This window comes from Balaenoptera musculus, chromosome X, assembly GCF_009873245.2.
Source record: "Balaenoptera musculus isolate JJ_BM4_2016_0621 chromosome X, mBalMus1.pri.v3, whole genome shotgun sequence".
Taxonomy (NCBI): Eukaryota; Metazoa; Chordata; class Mammalia; order Artiodactyla; family Balaenopteridae; genus Balaenoptera; species Balaenoptera musculus.
This window is the reverse complement of record NC_045806.1, coordinates 46,434,311-46,453,564: the sequence shown is the minus strand read 5'-3', so window position 1 is coordinate 46,453,564 and position 19,254 is coordinate 46,434,311. Positions and strand designations below refer to the sequence as shown.

At 50.5% G+C, this 19,254-nt stretch overlaps 1 protein-coding gene across 3 annotated transcripts in view; it reads left to right on the top strand.

Moving 5' to 3' along the window:
* FGD1 (FYVE, RhoGEF and PH domain containing 1) overlaps positions 1-19,254 on the top strand; it is a 36,274-nt gene that overhangs the window by 10,683 nt on the left and 6,337 nt on the right. Inside the window, exons 2-13 of one of the 3 annotated variants that reach the window (XM_036839176.1) lie at positions 6,092-6,196; positions 6,276-6,449; positions 6,754-6,931; positions 7,057-7,495; positions 8,781-8,870; positions 9,557-9,705; positions 11,083-11,239; positions 11,345-11,483; positions 16,721-16,779; positions 16,925-17,071; positions 17,470-17,562; positions 17,725-17,804. In XM_036839176.1, the coding sequence (XP_036695071.1) occupies positions 6,092-6,196; positions 6,276-6,449; positions 6,754-6,931; positions 7,057-7,495; positions 8,781-8,870; positions 9,557-9,705; positions 11,083-11,239; positions 11,345-11,483; positions 16,721-16,779; positions 16,925-17,071; positions 17,470-17,562; positions 17,725-17,804 (1,810 nt within the window). Of the gene's footprint in view, positions 1-6,001; positions 6,006-6,091; positions 6,197-6,275; positions 6,450-6,753; positions 6,932-7,056; positions 7,496-8,780; positions 8,871-9,556; positions 9,706-11,082; positions 11,240-11,344; positions 11,484-16,720; positions 16,780-16,924; positions 17,072-17,469; positions 17,563-17,724; positions 17,805-19,254 lie in introns of those variants that run through there. The other 2 variants (XM_036839178.1, XM_036839177.1) reach the window with 2 other exon arrangements.

The following is a 19,254-nucleotide window of genomic DNA, read 5'->3' as shown; positions in this document are numbered from 1 at the left end:
GAAGCTCCTTACTTGCCAGAATGGCTCCCACTTTCCAAAAATGCCTTCACTCTGCAAAAGGTGCCTCCATTTTTCTGCAGAGTCCTTATGTTCACAAGACCAGTCCACTTCAAGGAAGGGATCTTCGGGCTAGCCACAGGGTTCCTATAGACAGCTCCCCCTGCACTTCTCATACTTGACAAAGTTTTGTGTTTAAATTTTCAGAAAGAACATCTGCCAGGCCAAGCAAGTTTGGCTGCAAAGGTGGAGCAGGGCAGCTGGGCTGGACCTCACATTCAAGGGGCAGGTGGGAAGAGGTGGGGCAGCTACTCCACCTTTATCCTCTGCTTTTTTCTCAAGCTAAGGGACTCCCCTCCCCCCCCCCCCCCCCCCACAGAGCTGGCTGCCCAAAGGACACTTTCTTATTTGCTGTTCTTTTTTCTCCACTCCCTCTGCTCCCTTTCCCCACCCCACCCCACCCCCAGGAATTCAACTGTCCCAGGGGCCTACCTCTCAGCCTGGAGGCTGAGGGCTGCTGGGAGAACCATGCACTGGGGGTCAGCAGGCCTGAGTGCTAGGGCTGGCTTCTGCCCACAATAGCATGTCATCAGTTCCTCACAATGAGAAGCACACACATATGCTCCCCATTTTGCAGATGGGGAAATCGGGGTCCAGAGTTGTGAAGCGATTCCCCACGTCACCAGGGAGTTAATGGCTGAGGTCCAGTCTGGGGTCCTATTAGCTGTCTTGAGATTAAGCCAAGGCTAAAGCTGGGAGAAGGGAGAGGGGTTGCTGCTGGCCAGGGAGGGGGAGAGCTGGGAGCTGAAATTCTCGGAAAGAGGTAAGGGTCCAGTTCCAGTGGTAAAGTCATTGTCCTCAAACTCAGCTAGACGGTAGACCTACTCTGCCAGTAAGCCCAGAAGCACATGCTCAGGGCACCTGCCAAGCAGGGGCATGAAGCTACCAGAAACAATTTTTGGAATGAGTTTGCTATTTCACTAACAGTAAGTTGTCATGGGAAAATTCCAAACTCTGTTATACTTCTTGACACTTATTTTATGGTTTTGTTTGCTTTCTATATTTGAACTGAATTTGAATGGGGGATGGGGTACCATTGTCTTTTCTCTGCCATTCCGCCTCTAGTAGGAATCCCGCCCTGATCTGAGAAGCTGCCAAGGAGAGTGGTGCTGGATTCTGTGTCCATCTCTGGCTGGGTTTGCACACGTTTCTCAGTGTGTTGATAGCTTTGTGTTGGGTTGCAGCCTGTGGCCTGTGGGTTTATGTATCTGTGTGCGTAGTTTTGTGTCTTTGTGGATGTGCGGTTCTGTTGGCTTTCAAGTTCAAGCCACATTGCTCTGCGGGTGGGGGAGCACTATGCTCTTTCCCTTCTTTGTGTCATGGACTCCTCAAAACCAGGGAGCTGTGATTATTATCCTATTTTCCACACAAGGAAACTGAGGCTCGGATAGATGGAGAGGCTTGCCCAGGGCCACACAGCTAGTAAGTGAGGGTGTTGGGATTTAACTGAGGTCTGTGTTACTCCTGAGCCAGATGTTCCTAGTGAAGGCTTCACAACACCTTAACCCATGCAGTCTGGTCATCGAGTGTGATCATGCCACCCTTCTTTGGAATGGTCAAGTACCACAGGTTTTTAATTATTGACTTTGTTTTTTTAATAAATAAGACCAGATTCAAGGTGATCCCTGAGATAATGTCACTGTCATAAGCATTCAGGTGCCCATTGCAGGGAAATTGGGTAGAGCCCACAGCTTGCCTGGTGCCACCTCGGAGGCCTGGCTCCACCTCATTCACTAGAATCCCTTCTTGACTAGGGCTTCTGGAGTTCACCCCCAAAAAAGTACAGTTAGATTTGAATTTCAGATGTACAACAAAAAAATTTTAGTATAGCATAATACATTTTTAGTATGCATGAGGCATGCTTATACTAAGAAATTATTCATTGCTTATCTGAAAGTCAAACATAACTGAGCATCCTGTATTTTATCTGGCCATCCTGTCCCTGGCCTCTCCCTCCCCTGAGCTTCCCCAGTCCCGACAGGCTGACCCCCTTGCACTTCCTGAGCCACACTTAGCTTTTCCTGAATGAGAGCTTCTTGTCTTTGAGATTGGGAGCTCCCTCAGGGTCAGGATCAAGATTGCCCTTCGGCCTGCTGAGGGGCCTGTCGGAGGGCGCACCCCACACCCACAGCAGAGCCAGGGCCACACCCAGGCATCCTGGGGTGCCCAGGGCGTGTTTCCCATCAGTGACAAGAGACGCCTGAGTATGGCTGTGTGTGCACACCCTGTGCCAAGCGTGTTGCATGTGGACGTGTGAGCAGCTTTGTGGTTCTCACCAGGTCTTTGCGGTTTTCTCTACCCCCCCCCCCACCAGACCAGGGATCAAACCCGTGCCCCCTGCATTGGAAGCATTTGGTGGTGTGACTTTCGTGGTGGGGGAAGGGGATGCCCTTTGTGGCCTCTGTTCTAATGCCAGTGGTCAAGGGGGCAGTGCTGGTGGAAGACCTTGTCAGGTGTGTGGGTGTGAGTGTGGATGTGCGTGCACGTGTAAGAGAGAATGTTGTGGATTATCAACCATAAAAAATGGGCTGGAGGAGTTCCCTGGTGGTTCAGTGGTTAAGACTCCACACTTCCACTGCCGGGGGCGCAGGTTCCATCCCTGGTCGGGGAACTAAGATCCCACATGCGGAGCAGCTTGGCCAAAAAAATTAAATTAAATGTAAAAAAAATGGACTGGAGAAAATCAATGCAGGACTTAAGGGGGGGTGGGGATGGAATGGGGAAGTGGGAAGGGCTGTGATATCTAGGGGAGGGGAAGGACCTCCCTTCGGAGCTCCCTGAGGGCAGAGATAGGATTTTCAACTCCCCCAGCACAGAATCTACCAGGCTCAGAGCAGAGCTCAGAAGTATTGGGGCGACTAAACTAAGCTGAGGGAAGCCAGGGAGTTCAGCAGGGTCTTGAGGGGCCATAGAGAACTAGCTGGGAAGCTTCTATTTTCCCGATGGGCAATGGGGAGTCATGGAACGTTCTTGCGCAGATAAGTGGCATGACCTGAGCTGGAGGTCCATCTAGCCACCCGAAGGGAGCAAGACCTGGGGCCAAGGGGGCCACTAAGGGGAAACGTAGGAGGAAACAGGGAAATGTAGGCAGAGGGACAGGGAGGGGGAGCACTGCAATAGGAGAGAGATGGATCTTGAATCTTCTTCCCTCAGTGGAGCCCTGCCTGGTTCTTGGCCAGGCCTAGGCTCCTGAACTGAAGCCCTGTTGTCATAATCTGTGGGCAGGCTTGGGGGTGTTGCTCTTACTAGCCGCACTAGCTCATGACTTTCGGAAGCACTGACACGCACCTCTGCCCCTCTAGATTCCCCTCTTTCTGAGCTTCCTCTTGGAGAGCAGGGTTAAGAAGTCCAGTCTCAGATCAGTCTGCTACAAGTCTGTCACTGACTTGCTGTGTGACCTCGGGCAAGTCACTGCCCCTCTCGCTGCCTTCATCTCTTCATTAGAAACTGGGCTGACAGTCCCTGCCCCTCTCAACTGGGAATCCAGGGTGTCCCCGAATATTTGAATCCCGTTCTGCATGGCTGCCTGCAAGGAGGCAGAGAGAAAGGAGGGGCAGGCCCATCTGTGCACTCCCAGGTGAGGTGGGTGAGGAGGGAGCAGAGAGTGGGCCAGAGCAAGGCCACAGAGGGTGGCATGGTCACCCTATCCCTGGGACAAGCAGTGGAGAGAGGGTGAGGCCCCAACTAGGGGCCCCACTGCCCTGTACCGACTGGGTGGGAGGGCTTGCCCAGGGAGGCCTGCCTGCTTTGAGGTGTGGAGACAGGGCCAGGTGGGCGCCTCCAGACCCAAGGAGGCAGACAAGGGGCACCTGGGACCCTGGCACCTATGTGTGTAACCCTGAGAGGGGTCTCTGCATGGTGGGGTGCCTCGCTTTGCTCTCTGGATCTCTGGTCCTTTCAGCTGCTCTCTGTGTCTCTCACTTTCTCTAGCCATATTGTCTCTCGAACTATGTCTCTGCATGTGCCGCCCTCCAGGTGATTCATCTCCCTCAACCCCACGCCCAGGGGGAGGGCAGGGCAGGAGCAGGCCAGGATGTGCTGAGCAGGGCAGGGTAAGAAGCCCAGCTGAGCTGAGAGGAGCACCTTCTCCCTCCCAGCCAGGGCCCTGCCTGCTCAAGTGGGAAAGGAAGTAGGGAAACTGCACCCAAAGCCAGGTACAGAGTGGGGGTGGGGGCCTCAGCCTGTGGCCTGGGGCACCTTGTTCCTTCAGGGCTGGGAGGGGACCATGGCCTGAGGCCCCTGGGGCCTTTGCGACTGGATTGTGGCCTGGATGGAGTCAGAGACCCTGGGAAGCTGCTGGAACCCTGTGGGTTGGGCTGCTCCCTTCCCTCCTGGACTGGGAGAGCTAAAATTCCCTGCTGCTCTTTCTGCCTGTGACCCGGTAGGGTATCTTTGTGTTGTACTGTATGTTTTTGCAACAGAGGCCGCATGTGAAACCATGACTATTTAGACCAGGAGGCAAGTGTCATGTGGGTGTGTATACCTGAGCCCCTAAGACCCAGGGACTCCATGGACATGTTTGTTTCATGAGTATGACATAGTAAATTATGCCATGTGTCTGTGATTGTGTGTCTGTGTTTCTGGGTACATGGTGGCATGTGACTTTGTGCTGTTTTGCCACTGTGCAAGGTTGTGTCTGACATGGTATAATGACCCTGTGTGGCTATAGTCTTGTCACTGTGTGAACCGTTCGCAGGTGTGTGAACCTGCAACACCATATCCTGGTGTGTATGACACCCTGTGGCCCTGCAGTTGTGAGGTACAGCATAAATGGCACTGTATATCTTTGTGACTCAGTGGAACCATATTTGAAGAGTATATAAGTGGGTATATGATGGTAAGTGGTTGGGTGATTGTTGTATGGGGCTGTGTGTGAAATTGTATATTTGCCACCGTGTGACTTGCATCTTTGTGACTGTGCATGGCCACGTTTGCCGGTGCATGTGATACCGTGAGGCTGTGTGATAACATGTGAAGTTGTGACTGTGGGTCTTTGTGACTATGTGTGACCAGGCTTTCAGAAGCATGGTGGCACGTGATTGGATGTTTGAATTTGTGCGGCCCCAAAGTTAAGTGAAACAGTGTAAATAACCCCATGTGTCTCTGTGACTGAGTGGGCCCACTTGTGACTGGTCATGTATGAGACTGTGTGACACAGATTAACAGACTCTCTGTGGCTGTGAGAGGCCACGTGAGAGTCTGTGGCACAGCAAAACTGGCACCATATGTGGGTGGGAGCTCTGGGGGCTCTTGGCTGCCACTCACCCTCTCGTCCTCACACCTGTTTGCCTGCATCCTTCCCTACAACAGCTTTTCATGGCTCCCTTCTGCCCACAGGATGGTCACCCAGCTCCTCAGACTGCCATCCAGGGCTTGCCCTCTCTACTCTACTCTTCCCCCTCCCCTTCTTCTCTATCATCTGAGACCCACCACAGCTCCCTGCCCATCCAGGCCACACTCCTTCCCTTAGGACATGCCATCCCTTGGTGGGGGGGGTGTCCCTCATACCTCCCAGACTGAATCTTCTCTCCCCAGTGTGACCATCATCTCCCCCAGGCCCAAAGACAAAGGTAGGTAGGGAGCCCACAGTGAAAGAAGAGGGACAGTGCAAAAAGGCCTCCCTTTTCTGAATTTTTTTGCCTGTTTAAAGCTGTTCTTGTGACCTGAACTCTGGCTGCTGGCTGTGTGTTTGTGTGTGTAGGTGTGGAAATAGAGGATAGTACAGATTAGTGAGAAGCTGGCATTTTAAGAAGCAAAACTTTTGTTCATGAAATATAATTTCATCATTTTCAGCTATATAGAACCGTAGAAAAGGAAGTCCAGATATCCTCAGGACCTTAAGAAAAAAGGTGAAGAATGGTTTAGGCTCAGCATCTCACTGTGGCTAAATAAACAAGAGTGCAAGCATGTACACAAACCATAGGCTGCTCGTGCTCACCCCCAGCCTGGTTAAACTGCCTAATAATAATGCCTGCTGACATAGAAGAAATCAATGTACTAATCACAAAGAACTCTTGTCTGTTACTGAAAACAGCCAGCCACAACCCTGGGCCTGGCTCCCCGTCTGACGGCTGGGGTGAAGGCTTCCCAGAAAGGCAGTGTGGCCAGGAAAGGGGCTCAGGAAAACCCGATACCACAGGTACCTGCTAAGACATACAACTTCCCAGTCTCCTTTGGGGTAATCAGTTGCTTCACACCCAGTTTCTCCCTTTCTGCAGGGCTGCACCAGGGAAACCGTATCCTGGTTAAAAGTTTGTCCCTTGACCCTGGCCAGAGCCTTGAGCCTCATCCAGAAGGTCCCCAGCGACTTCGCTCAGACCCAGGTCCCCCCACTGAAACCCCCAGCCAGCGTCCTTCACCACTGAAGCGGGCACCGGGCCCAAAGCCACAGGGTAAGTGGGTCCAGAGAGGGGCAGAGGAATGGCCCATGAGAGGGGACAGAGGAGGGGAAAGGTTGGCCAGTGGGAGAGGAGAGGGCTTGTTAGAAGGACAGGAAGCACTGTGGTCTAGGGGCAAAGGGCTGTGACCTGGGGCTAACATGTGCATACTGGCATCTCACCTCAGGCCTGCTCTGTGCCTACCTCAGGCAAAGGTACAGACTGGGGGTTTGTGGAGGGGCCTGTGGTCTGGCTATGACAGCCAACTCCAAACTCAGCCCATTGGGATCTCCCCTCTTTTTCCCATCCATCTCTCTAGTCCCCCCAAAGCCCAGCTACCTGCAGATGCCCCGGATGCCCCCACCACCTGAGCCCATCCCACCCCCACCATCACGCCCACTGCCTGCAGACCCCCGAGTAGCCAAGGGCCTGGCCTCCAGGGCAGAGGCCAGCCTCAGTTCTGCAGCAGTATCCTCACTGATTGAGAAATTTGAAAGGTGAGTCTGGTCCCCGGGGGACCCTGTGGGGGTAGGGTGGGCCTGGGATAGAAAGGACAGTTGTAAGACAGGCCTCTCAGTCAAGCTCATACCCTGCCTTCATGTGTGTCCACCACCCACCTCAGAGAGCCTGTGATTGTCGCCTCGGATAGGCCAGCCCCTGGCCCCAGCCCAGGTCCCGCAGAGCCAGCCATGTTGCCACAGCCACCCCTGCAGCCACCAGTGCCCCAGCTCCCCGAGGGCGAGGCCTCCCGCTGCCTGTTCCTGCTGGCTCCCGGGCCCCGGGACGGCGAGAAGGTGCCCAATCGGGACAGCGGTATTGACAGCATCAGCTCACCATCCAACAGCGAGGAGACCTGCTTCATCAGTGATGATGGGCCCCCCAGCCACAGCCTCTGCCCCGGGCTCCCTGCCCTGGCCAGTGTCCCTGTTGCTTTGGCCGACCCCCACCGACCCAGCTCCCAGGAGGTTGATAGTGACCTGGAGGAGGAGGATGACGAGGAGGAGGATGAGAAGGACAGAGAAATCCCAGTGCCCCCGATGGAGAGACAAGAGTCTGTGGAGGTACTGACCCACGTTCACCGAGAGGCAGGACTGTGTGGAGAAATCAGGAGCCTGGCTTTTACACTTGATTCTTCCCCCAGCTCAGTATTTCTTGAAACAGGGCATTGTTTCCACTTGGAATGTTTGGCTTCCCTGGTCTCCTGGTACTAAATATCAGTAGCAGACCTGTACGCTGTCCCCCCATCACTGTAAATACAAAATGACCATGCACAATTCCAAATGCCCACTAGGAAAATTGTTCTACCCTCATCCAAGAACCACTAGCTGGACCTCAGTTTTTCCATCTTGAAGATGGGCATCATGGTTGGGGATCTTTAAAGTCCTGTTCCAACTGGAAAATCCCCAGATTCAGTAGCTATGTGACATTGGGCAAGTCTCTGCTGCCCCACCACAGCCTCAGTTTCCTTATTTGTAAAATGGAAAGTCTCACATCCAGAGAGAATTCCAGACAGCTGGCCTCCGGAGGGCCACAAGAGCTTAGAGCCCCCTAGGAACCTGAGGCTGTGGGACAAAGGCTCTCGGCAGCAGGAATCCCTTTCTGTGCCCCAGCAGCCTAACACTGCTTCCAAAGGCATCCTTGAACTTAATTAGGTCGCAGCCAGAATACCTGCTCCGCCAGAACCTGGCTCAAATGTGGGGGCCGAGGTCTGGGACTCAGCAAATATGTGTCCAGTGAAGAGGCAAGTGGGCCAACAGGCAATGAGTTTTATACATTTTTATACTTTTGGGTTTTCCTTACACCCCAGGTACTCAGCAAGCCTTTGCTGACAGTGAACTGAGTGGGTGAATAAATAACATTTATAGTCTACTTAATCTGTAGTCTAATATGTCTTATATATATTAAATCATTTTGTTGTCTCAATTACAAATGGACTTAGGTCCTATTATTATCTGTATATGTAGATGAAGAGACTTAAATACAGAGCATTTATACAACTTACGCAGGCTAGTAAATGTCAGAGCTAGGATTTGAACCCAGGAAGTCTGACTTTCCAGCCCACACCTTAACCACTACACTATGCTGAGTGAATAGAGGGAGCAGATGGCTGGGTGAATGAGTGACCGAATGAGGAGTGCACGGCCTCAGAATTGAGGGGTGACCTTTACGAAACACGGGGGAGTTAGGGGTGAAGCTGTGGGGCTTATGGGTTCAGGGATGGGAGGTAGGGTTATCTCGGGGTGGCATTAGGCTTAGAGTAGCATTTACACTATCTGAGAATTCTGGGGGTTTGGTGAAGATTAGGGTACAGGATGATGGACCACCAGTTGCCTCTTCTCTCTCCAGTTGACTGTGCAGCAGAAGGTGTTCCACATTGCCAATGAGCTCCTGCAAACCGAGAAAGCCTATGTTTCCAGGCTCCACCTCCTGGATCAGGTGAATGGTCCCTCAGGGGTGCCGGGGCACCAGGACCTGGTAGGTGGGTGCCAAGGAGGAAGTGATAGGACCTGAGCCCAACCCTACCATTGAGGCCAGAATCTAGAGTTTGGTAAGGCTCCCCTCTGACCTTGACCCCCATCCTATCCCTGAAGCCAACTCTGATTCATGACCCCAAGCTTGATCTTTGTATCAACCCTCATTCCTAAACCTGGGTAGGTATACCAGCCCTGACTGCAACTCTGACCCAGATCCTGAATTAACCCCTGGCTGTGAACCACACTCTGAACCTCATTCTAACCCTGGACCTATTCCTGACCCCCAAACCCACTAGAATCCCTAAGGGTAGGAATTTTTGTCTGCTTTGTTCACTGCCTGGCACACAGTAGACACTCAAAAATATTTGTTAAATGAATGGATCTAATTCCAAACTTCTCTCTGACCCTGACCCTGATCCTGAGTTCTCATTGTTCCAATGCCTACCTTCAGATCCTAACCTTGACAACCTGAAATCCAACCCCACATTATAAGCCTAACTCCATTCCTTCACTCCTCAGTCTCAAGATCAGTGCTGATCCCAAAACTCCACAGAGCTGCCCACAAACACTGCCCTCACCTGCCAGTTGCCCCTTCCCCAGCCAAGCCCCAGGCCCCACTGGGCTGATCTCTCCTGCCCTGCCCCCTAGGTGTTCTGCGCCCGGCTGCTGGAAGAAGCTCGGAACCGCAGTTCCTTCCCGGCTGACGTCGTCCATGGCATCTTCTCTAACATCTGCTCCATCTATTGCTTCCACCAGCAGTTCCTGCTGCCTGAGCTAGAGAAGCGCATGGAGGAATGGTGAGGGGCCCCAGACCTAAGCTGCCCGCCTTCCTGTCCACTTGCCTGCCGAGCCCAGGCCAGATGTGTGCATGAGAGTTCGTTCCTGCCTGCCCTCTCCCCTCACCACCTTTCACAGAGAGAATCAGGCCTAAGCTCTGCTTTCTAGGCCCTCCCAATCTATAATGAAAGACAGATCAGGACTCAGAAAATTACAACAGAATTATAGCAAAGCTCTAAAGAGTATGAGGTTAAGAGCCAAATTGGCTGGGGTCAAATTCCAGTTCTGCCTCTTGCTAGCTTTATGATGTTAAGTGAGTTTCTTAAATTACTCTGCTTCAGTTTCCTCAGCTGTGAAATGAGGGTAATAGTAATAGCCTACCTTGTAGGGTTATTTTAAGGATTAAATGAGTTGATACATGTAGAGAGCTTAAAACAGTACCTGGTATGTAATAAGTGCTAAATGAATGTGAGCTATTGTTTTTTTTGTTGTTTTGTTTGTTTGTTTTTGTTTGTTTTTATCAGTGCTATGATAGAGCTGAGAATGGGAGGCTGTGGGAATCCAGATAAAGGGACCAAAACTAGCTTGGGGGTTAAAGAAGGATTCAGGGAGGAGGTGAGATCTGAGCTGAGTCCTGAGGTAGAAGGGCAAGGTTCATAGGCAGTCTCCTGGCTTCCAAGCTCTCCTCTTCCAATTCATCCTTTAGCGTCTATACCACCTGCCATAATGGTTTTTCTGAACAACAGTCAGACCATGTCACTTCCTGATTAAATCATCTCCATGCTCCCCACACCCACAGGATAAAGCGTGTCTGTGTGACCACAGACGGCTGGCATGAAGTCACTTCCTACATCTCCCCAACTACTATGACCCCTGAGGGCTGAACCAGGGCTGGTTCTTGTGTCTCCCCCAGCAGACTGTGACCAATGAAGGCTGGGACCAGGTTTGGTCCTCTGTGTCCTCCAGTAGACTGTGACTCCTGAGGAGTGCAACCAGGCCTGGTTACTTTGCCCTCCCCTACCTGACAGTGACCCTCTCAGGGCTCAGCTAAGTGTGACTCATTTGTGTCCCCAGAATCACCCAGCACAAGGCTGGGTACAGAATCAAAAAGCAGTGTATGAAGTGGCCCTTGCAGTAAGGTCAGAGCGGGTATTCCAGGATGTGTCATCCCTTGTGCTCAAGGCAGGGCAGAGTTGGGGTGGGTGGCAGCCCAGGCCGTGGTCTCAGGTCAAACTGAGCCTTTTGGCCTACTTTGTGTATAGTATAAGCAGCATTTCCAAAGGAGCAGACTGGCTGAGAGGTAGATTTCCAGGACTGAGATAAGACCGGCCTACAGGGTGGGGGCATTGTGGGGGACAAGGATCAGCAGGACCACATCAGCCCCTGGTTCCCCCTAGGGACCGCTACCCACGCATTGGAGACATCCTGCAGAAGCTGGCACCCTTCCTCAAGATGTACGGCGAGTATGTGAAGAACTTTGACCGGGCCGTGGAGCTGGTCAACACCTGGACAGAGCGCTCTACCCAGTTTAAAGTGATCATCCATGAGGTGCAGGTAAGCAGTGAAGCTGGATGGGGCCGACTGGGGTGGACAGGTCTGCAGGGACCCAGTCAGGGGTCTTTGGCCAGACCTGAACCCTCCTGCTTCTGCCTGTCACAGAAGGAGGAAGCCTGTGGCAACCTGACCTTGCAGCACCACATGCTGGAGCCCGTGCAGCGCATCCCCCGTTATGAGCTGCTTCTCAAGGACTATCTGTTAAAGCTGCCCCATGGCTCCCCGGACAGCAAGGATGCCCAAAGTGAGTGCACACAACCGGACCCTGCCCCCCCACCCCAAGACTTAACTCACAGGGTCAGCCTTCCATTGCCACGTAATTGAGATCTCAGAATAGGACCTCCAAACTGAAAGGCCCACCTTGAGGGTCTTGAATGAGACCCCAGGATGAACCTCCAGGTTGAGATCTCTACCTGAGCACCCAGACAGAACATTCAGGAGTCCCCCCAGTCTGAAGTTCCCAACTGGAACTCCAGAGTTTGAGGGGCATACCCAGAAAGATCCCCTAAAGGGAGCCATCTGTTTCCTAGGTTGAGACCCCAAGGCTGACCCCTTGACTTGTCCTCAAACGAAGTTGTCCCAAGTCCAAAATGAAACTGAGTCTAAACCCCCAGGGACTGAGCCACCAGGCTAAGAGCCCAGACTGACCCTCTCAGGCCAAGTCCTCTTTACTGAATCTCCACAGCTGAGCTCCCCAGAAAGAGGCTTGTCTCATCAAGCCCCTGACTTTTCATCCTCCACATTAGAGCTTCACTCCGTATCCACCAGCCACTACCCAGAATGAACCTCCCAAAAGAACCCCCATGTCTGATCAGAACCCCACAGAATCACCTCTCCAGAACTGAGCACCTCAGACTGGACTCCATATTTTCTGCCTCCCAGATTTGGATCTCTAGGCTGAGATACCACCTCCTTAGACAAGTACTCACACATTGAACCACTAGAAAAGTGTTTCATTCTGATTCCTTCAGTATGAGACCCACTCCTCAGGGTCACACCCCAAAGAGTGCTGCCCAGAGTCTCCCCAACTTTCTCTCCCCAGACTGTTACTTCCATTCATTCCTTCATTAATATAACAGCTATTTACTGAGCACCTTGGTGTTCTGTGCATTGTCCTAGGCACAGGGGACATGGAGGTGAACAAGACAGACAAGGTCCTTGATCTCAGGGAGTGTGTATTCTACTCGGGGAGATAGACAGTAGACAAAAGTCATAAATACACTGGAGAACATTAGATAGGTGCTATGTGTGATTCAGAGAATAAGAGGGTAATGTGACAGTGACTGGGGGGTCAACTTTAGATTGGGTGGCCTCTCAGAATAGAGGATATTTGAGTCAAATCTGAATAAGAAGAAGGGAGCCACATGCTGAGTAGGGAGGAGCACGTTCCAGGCAGAGGCAACAGCAGGTGCAGAGTTCCTAAGGGGGGGGGGGGGAGGGGGTGGCAGCTTGCATATCTCTGGACCAACAAGAGGACCAGTGTGACCTGAGCATGACCAGTGATGGTAGAATGGTGGAAGAAACAGGGCTGGAGACAGGAGCAAGACTTTGAAGGCCAAGATGAGGAGATGGATTTTATTCTGAGTGCAGTGGGTAGCCATGGCAAGGTTTTGATTAGGATCACTTGAGGAGCTAGAAAGGGAGCCGAGAGACCAGTTAGAAGCCTTTTGCAATAATCTAAGTGGGAAAGGTTGGCTTGATGAGAATGGTAGCAGTGGAAGTAGTGAGAAATGGTTGGATTCAGAATATATTATATTTGAAAGTAGCACTGAAAGAACTAGGGTGAATGGGTGTGGGGCTTGGGAGAAAGAGTCAAGAATGACTTGCATGCATATTTTTGGCTGGTGGTGATGGTTCCTGAGATGAGTTTAGGACTTTGATTTGGAGTTAGATGAGCCTGGAATCCCAGAGAGAGAGATTTGGATGTCACTAGCACAGGGATAGTATGCAAAGCCATGAGGCTGGCCATAGTCACCAAGGGACTGAGTGTAAATGGAGAAGAAAAGGGGGCCAAGGACAAAGTTGAGGGAGGTGGAATCAGCAAAGGAGACTTAGAAGGAATAGCCCTAAAGGTAGGAGGAAAACCAAGAAAATGTGGGGTCCTGGAAGCCACAAGGGTCGGGAGCAGACAGTTGTGTCCACTGCTGTGTCCGCTTCCTAAACTGAGCCCCTTCCACCCCACCAGATGGGGCACTTTGCTACCAAGCCTGGACTTCTAGAAAGAGCTAGAACACTAGAAAATTTGATAGCTGAACTCTACAAACAGACCTCTGCAGACTAAGTGCCTTAGTCCTTTCCCCAAATGAGAATCCCCACTGAGGTATCAGGATGAACTATAAAACCTAAACCTCTAGAAAAAGCCTTCCAGACTGACTACCTGGGATGAGCCCCATAGACTGACATCTCCAACCTGAGCCCTTAGGCTGAACCCAGTTTGAGGTCCCAGTTATAGATCCCCCACACTGGTTTTCCCAAACTAACATCCCCAGACCGAGTTTCCAAAATGCTCTCCCCACCCGGGGCGCTGAGAGTGGGTTCCCAGTCACAGCCCTCGGCCTGAGGTCCCAGAGGGAGATTCCCCCAAAAGAGCTTCCCAGTCTCATCTCCTTAGCCACCATTTTATAGACAGGTATTGCCAAACTGAGCACCCTAGATTACCCGCCCCCCCATTTACTGTCGCTCAGACTGAGACTTCTAGCTTGACCCGAAAAGAATGACTCTCCAGATGATGATGATACCTACCTCATAGAATTGTTTTGAGGATAAATGAGATGATCCGGGTGAAGCTATTAGCACAGTACCTGGCACATGGTAAAGACTCAATAAATGTTAGTTGTTTTTATTACTGAATACCCTGACTGATGCCCTCCATACTGAATGCCCCTAAAATCAGCCCCCAGATTGAGTTCACCTAACTTAGGTTCCTGTTTTATACCAATCTCAGCCCTATCTGAGTCCCGAGAATGAACTTCAGAGCTTGAGCTTGGCCAGCTGAGCTCCCCACACTGAGCCCAAAGCTGAACCCCCCAGAAAGAACCTCCCAGTCCAGTTTTCTGAGCTGCTCAGAATGAAAATCTCTGAATGAGAGCCAGCCTGAGATGTGCTCACTAAGCTCCCCAGCCCAAGATCTTAAGCTGACCTCCCTATTTTTTTTTACCGCTCAAGACTAAAATCCCCAGGTAGAGCCCCAGAAAGTACCTCCAGGTCTGAGCCCCCACTGAATCCTGGTTCCCCAGACTGACTCCCCCACTTTCTACTTCCCAGACTGAACTCTGGAGCCTGGACCCTAGACTCCCCAAACCAGGCCAGCTGGAACTCCTGGCCTGAGCAGCCTACCCTGAGCCCAAGACTGAACTCAAACCAAGATCCCAGACTGCCAAGCCCAGACCAGGCCCACCAGAGCTTCCAGACCAAGCTCCTACACAAAGCTCCCCAAAGCGCACTCCCTAGCCTGAACCCCCAAATGAAATCCTGGACTGAAATCCCCACACTGAATCCCCAGACAGAGCCTACACACACTGGACCCCTGGAAATGCCAGTCTGTACCTCACACAATACACTTTGATAGCAAAGCGGTCTGAGCCCAGCGGCCTCCACAGGCCTGAACTTATATGCCCACAGCTTGCCAGAGTCTTCTTCCTGTCCCCTTCCCTGGGCACTGCCTGCCTCCACGACCCAGCATGCCCCTTGCCCTGGGGTGGGGGAGATGCAGAATGTGTGGGAGAAAGGGCAGCTCTGATGTCAGCTCTGCTGCCTCCCAGGCAGATAGCCTAGGGCCGGCACCTCTTCTCTCTGAGTCTCAATTTCCTCATTGGACAAACAGGGCACATAGGGTTGTTGTGACAATTGAATGATGGCATGCAAAGCATCTGTTCAGGAGCCCAGGAGAGGATGGTGGGACCTTGGCCCCATCCTAGGGAGCTCCTAGTCTGCTGAGGGATGCAGATACATAAATACACAATGAATACGTAGTGTGACTGGTGGGACAGAGGGGAGCAAAGGGGAAGGTGGAAACCCAGACAGTATCCTAATCCAGCCTGGGAACTCAGGGCAGGCTTATTGGAGGAAGTGAGCTGAATTCAGAAGACTGAGTTGGCCAGGTGAAGGAAGACAGGACATGTTTAGAGAGGTACAAGTGGAGAAAGCTGGAGAGGTCAACAGAAGCCAGATCACCAAGGGCCTTGAATGCCAGGCTAAAGGACTGGGTCTTTACCCTGCAGGCAGAGGGAAACCACTGACAGATTTGAACAGAGGAGTGACAGCAAGCTGTGTGTGAGAATGCTCCCTCTGGCAGCTAGGATGGAAAAGGGCTGGGAGCTTGGAGACTGGCACCTGAAAGGCCTGAACTGGGTTAGGGGCCACAGATCTTGAGCACCAAGATTTGGTCATGGAGGTCATTTTCCATGGTCATTTTCCTTGGTCATTTTCCCCTAGGAAAATGACACTTGGTTTGCCAACCATGTGGACCCTCTTCAGAAGCACCTGTGCTCCTCCATTACAGGCATATTTTCTGAGTGGGAAAATACAGCACCGTGCAGACAAGAGAGGGGTGCAGTGCAGCTGGGCCTCAAGCATGGGCAAGATTTGTTAGTGTGTGGAGATGCATAGGGACTTATTTCGTTTTTTTTCTGATACCTGGTCACAATAGGAAATATGGAAATACAGGAAAGCTGAAAGAGGCAGGGAAGAAAATCACCTATGATACGAGACTCCAGAGAATAAGCGTGAGGAACATTTTGACATATTTTCTTCCTGGTGTTTTTTATACACGTATATTTGTGAAATTGAGATCATTCGGTATATACAAGTTTGTATCCTTTCCTTTTCTTAAAATATCCTGAGCATTTCACAGATTATGAAAAACCCTACAAAAGCATCATTTGCAAAGGTTGTTTAGTATTGCATTATATGAATGCACATTTATTTAAATGGGTTGTTTCTGGTTTGACACTGTTGTAAACACCACTGCAATGAAAGTATATTTGTACATAAAACGTGTATTTTCTTAGTATAGATTCCTATAATCAGAATTATTGAGACAAATAGGAGCATCTCTTTGCTTCTTTATCTGACTTTTTTCTGATTATAAAAGTAATACGTGTTCTCTGTCAAAAATATGGAAAAAGAAGACAATAAAAATCACCCATAGTCCCATCATCCAGAGACAACTTGTTAAACATGGGTATATTTCCTTCCAGTTACATGTGTAACTATTATTGTTGTTTTTTAAATGGTAATAATAATCTTAAGCTTGCGTTTTATTGGCTGCCAGCTATTTCATGTCCTATGATTCTGCTATTGTGGCATTAATTGAGTCAGTTTCTGATTTTAAGTGATGTTGCTATGGACCTCTTTGAGGCTGGCACTTTCTGGAATGGGAAGGGTGTGGTCAGGCCAGGAGGAGGTATTCAGGGAGCAGAGAAGCTCCCAAGAGCCTTTTCTCTGCTAGTCCCCCCATCTGACCTCCCACTCTGCCCACAGAGTCTCTGGAGCTGATAGCCACAGCAGCAGAGCACTCTAATGCTGCCATCCGCAAAATGGTGAGTGGTCCTTCTAACCCCTGCCCTTCCTTGGCCAAGCCACCTATCTCGATGTCCGTTCTGGGCTGGGGGGCTTGCGACTTGTGGACATATGAGGGGAGGCCAGCACCCCAAACCCTGCCTTTTATTCACTATCTCCTGCCAGGAGCGAATGCACAAGCTGCTGAAGGTATATGAGCTGCTAGGGGGTGAGGAAGACATTGTCAGCCCCACTAAAGAGCTCATAAAAGAAGGCCACATCCTTAAGCTGTCAGCAAAGAACGGGACCACTCAAGACCGATACCTCATACTAGTAAGTGCCACGGGTAGGGATGCATGCCCCCCACCCCCGCCCGCCACACTGACCTGGTACCCACTCAAGGCTATACTTCTTGCTCTCCATTCTTTCCTCTACTAACTCATTGTATTTTCAGTACCTTTACTGGGAGTTTTTTTCTCTCTACTTTACAGATAATGTAACTAAGACTTAGAGAGAAGTGACTTGCCCAAGGCCTCCCAACTAGGAAGGGACTCCCATGCCTAGGCTCTTTCCTTGCAACCTTTGTGCCCAGTCCGGACTGTGTTTTCTCCACCTCAAGGACTCCACCTTGAGTCCCTAGCAGTAAAGCTTCGGGAGTAATAACGGAAGGGAGCTGGGCCACACCCCTTGTGGGTCCTCCACACATACATCTGAAACCTTTTCCTTCCTAGTTCAACGACCGCCTCCTTTACTGTGTGCCCAGGCTGCGGCTCCTTGGCCAGAAGTTTAGCGTGCGGGCACGCATCGATGTAGATGGCATGGAGGTGAGCACCAGGAGGTGGGAAATGGGGACCTGGAGTGGGGCCTTGGTGCTGGGAGGAACAAAGACGTTCTGACTTTGACCCCAAGTGTGTGCATATGTGCAGAGGGCGAGGGCCCTGTAGGGCTCAGTAGGCCTCACCAAGCCCCTTTCTCTCTCCATTCAGCTAAAGGAAAGCTCCAACCTCAATCTGCCTCGGACCTTCCTGGTGTCAGGAAAGCAGCGCTCCCTGGAGCTCCAGGCCAGGTACTTGCCCTTGCCTGTATCTTCCCTCCAGCCCCCTCTTCCCTTCAGATATGCTGAGGCACTCTAGGCCTAGTGCCAGGGCAGAGGCTACCTCCCTAGAGGAGAGATTTTTCCAGAGAAAGGGTGGGTACCTTTCCCCAAAGATGCTTGCTCTTCTGATGGGTTTTGTTAGAGGAGAGGGAAGAATGAGATAGTAAACCAAACATAAATAACAACAGCACAAATAGTTTATTGTAGATTCAGAGATTTAAGAGAAATAACAACCAAATGCAATGCTTGGTCCATGATAGGAGTCTGGTTTGAGAAAAACAGCCCTAAAAGACATTTGCAAGGCAATAGGGAAAATCCTAACTGTGAACTGGGCATCAGCTATCAGGGCATTATTGCTAACTTTCTCAGGTGTGATAATGGTATAGGAGGATATAGGAGAATGGCCTTGTTTTTTGGTGATGCATGCTGATGATTTAGTATCATGATACCTGTAACTTATTTTTAAATGATTTATCAACCAAAAAATATATACATATACACACATATTATATCTACATATATAAATATATATTAATATATACATATATGAAATAAATATAGCAAAATATTTTTAAAATTTGTATCTATATAGTGGGTATATATTTAATGTACTTGTGTTATCCTATCTACTTTTCTGTATGCTTGAAACTTTTCATAATAAAAAAATTTTACATAATAACAAATTTTAAAATAATGCCTAGCTATTTAACAAAGGGGCCTTCATATCCATTCTCTACTTGAATGATTATAATAATAGTTCACATTTAATGAAGACTTGCTCTTATGCCAGGCACAGTTTTTGTTTTGTTTTAATTTTTATTTATTTATTTATTTATGTCTGTGTTGGGTCTTCGTTGCAGTGCACGGGCTTCTCATTGCTGTGGCTTCTCTTGTTGCAGAGCATGGGCTCTAGGTGCACGGGCTTCAGTAGTTGTGGCACACAGGCTCTAGAGAGCAGGCTCAGTAGTTGTGGCGCACGGGCTTAGTTGCTCCACGGCATATGGGATCTTCCCGGACCAGGGCTCGAACCCGTGTCCTCTGCATTGGCTGGCGGATTCTTAACCACTGCGCCACCAGGGAAGTCCCTGCCAGGCACAGTTTTAAGTTAATTTTAACTTAAACAATTTAAGTTTAAATTGACTAGTCAAATTCTTAAAACAACCCTTGAAGTAGCCACTGTTACCATCAACCTCACTTTACAGATGAGGAAACTGAGGCACAGAAGAGTTACGCACCTTGCCCAAGATCCCACAGCTAAAAAGAAGCAGAGCAGGAATTGGAGCTCATGCTGCCTTCTGAGGGCCCAGGTGATAGGGTATCGAGGCCATGGTCAGGGCCAGTGAGTGGATGCACATGGGTAGATGATCTGCTTCTGACAGGCTGCAAGGAATTAAGAAATGAGAGTCAGAACCCTCATTGC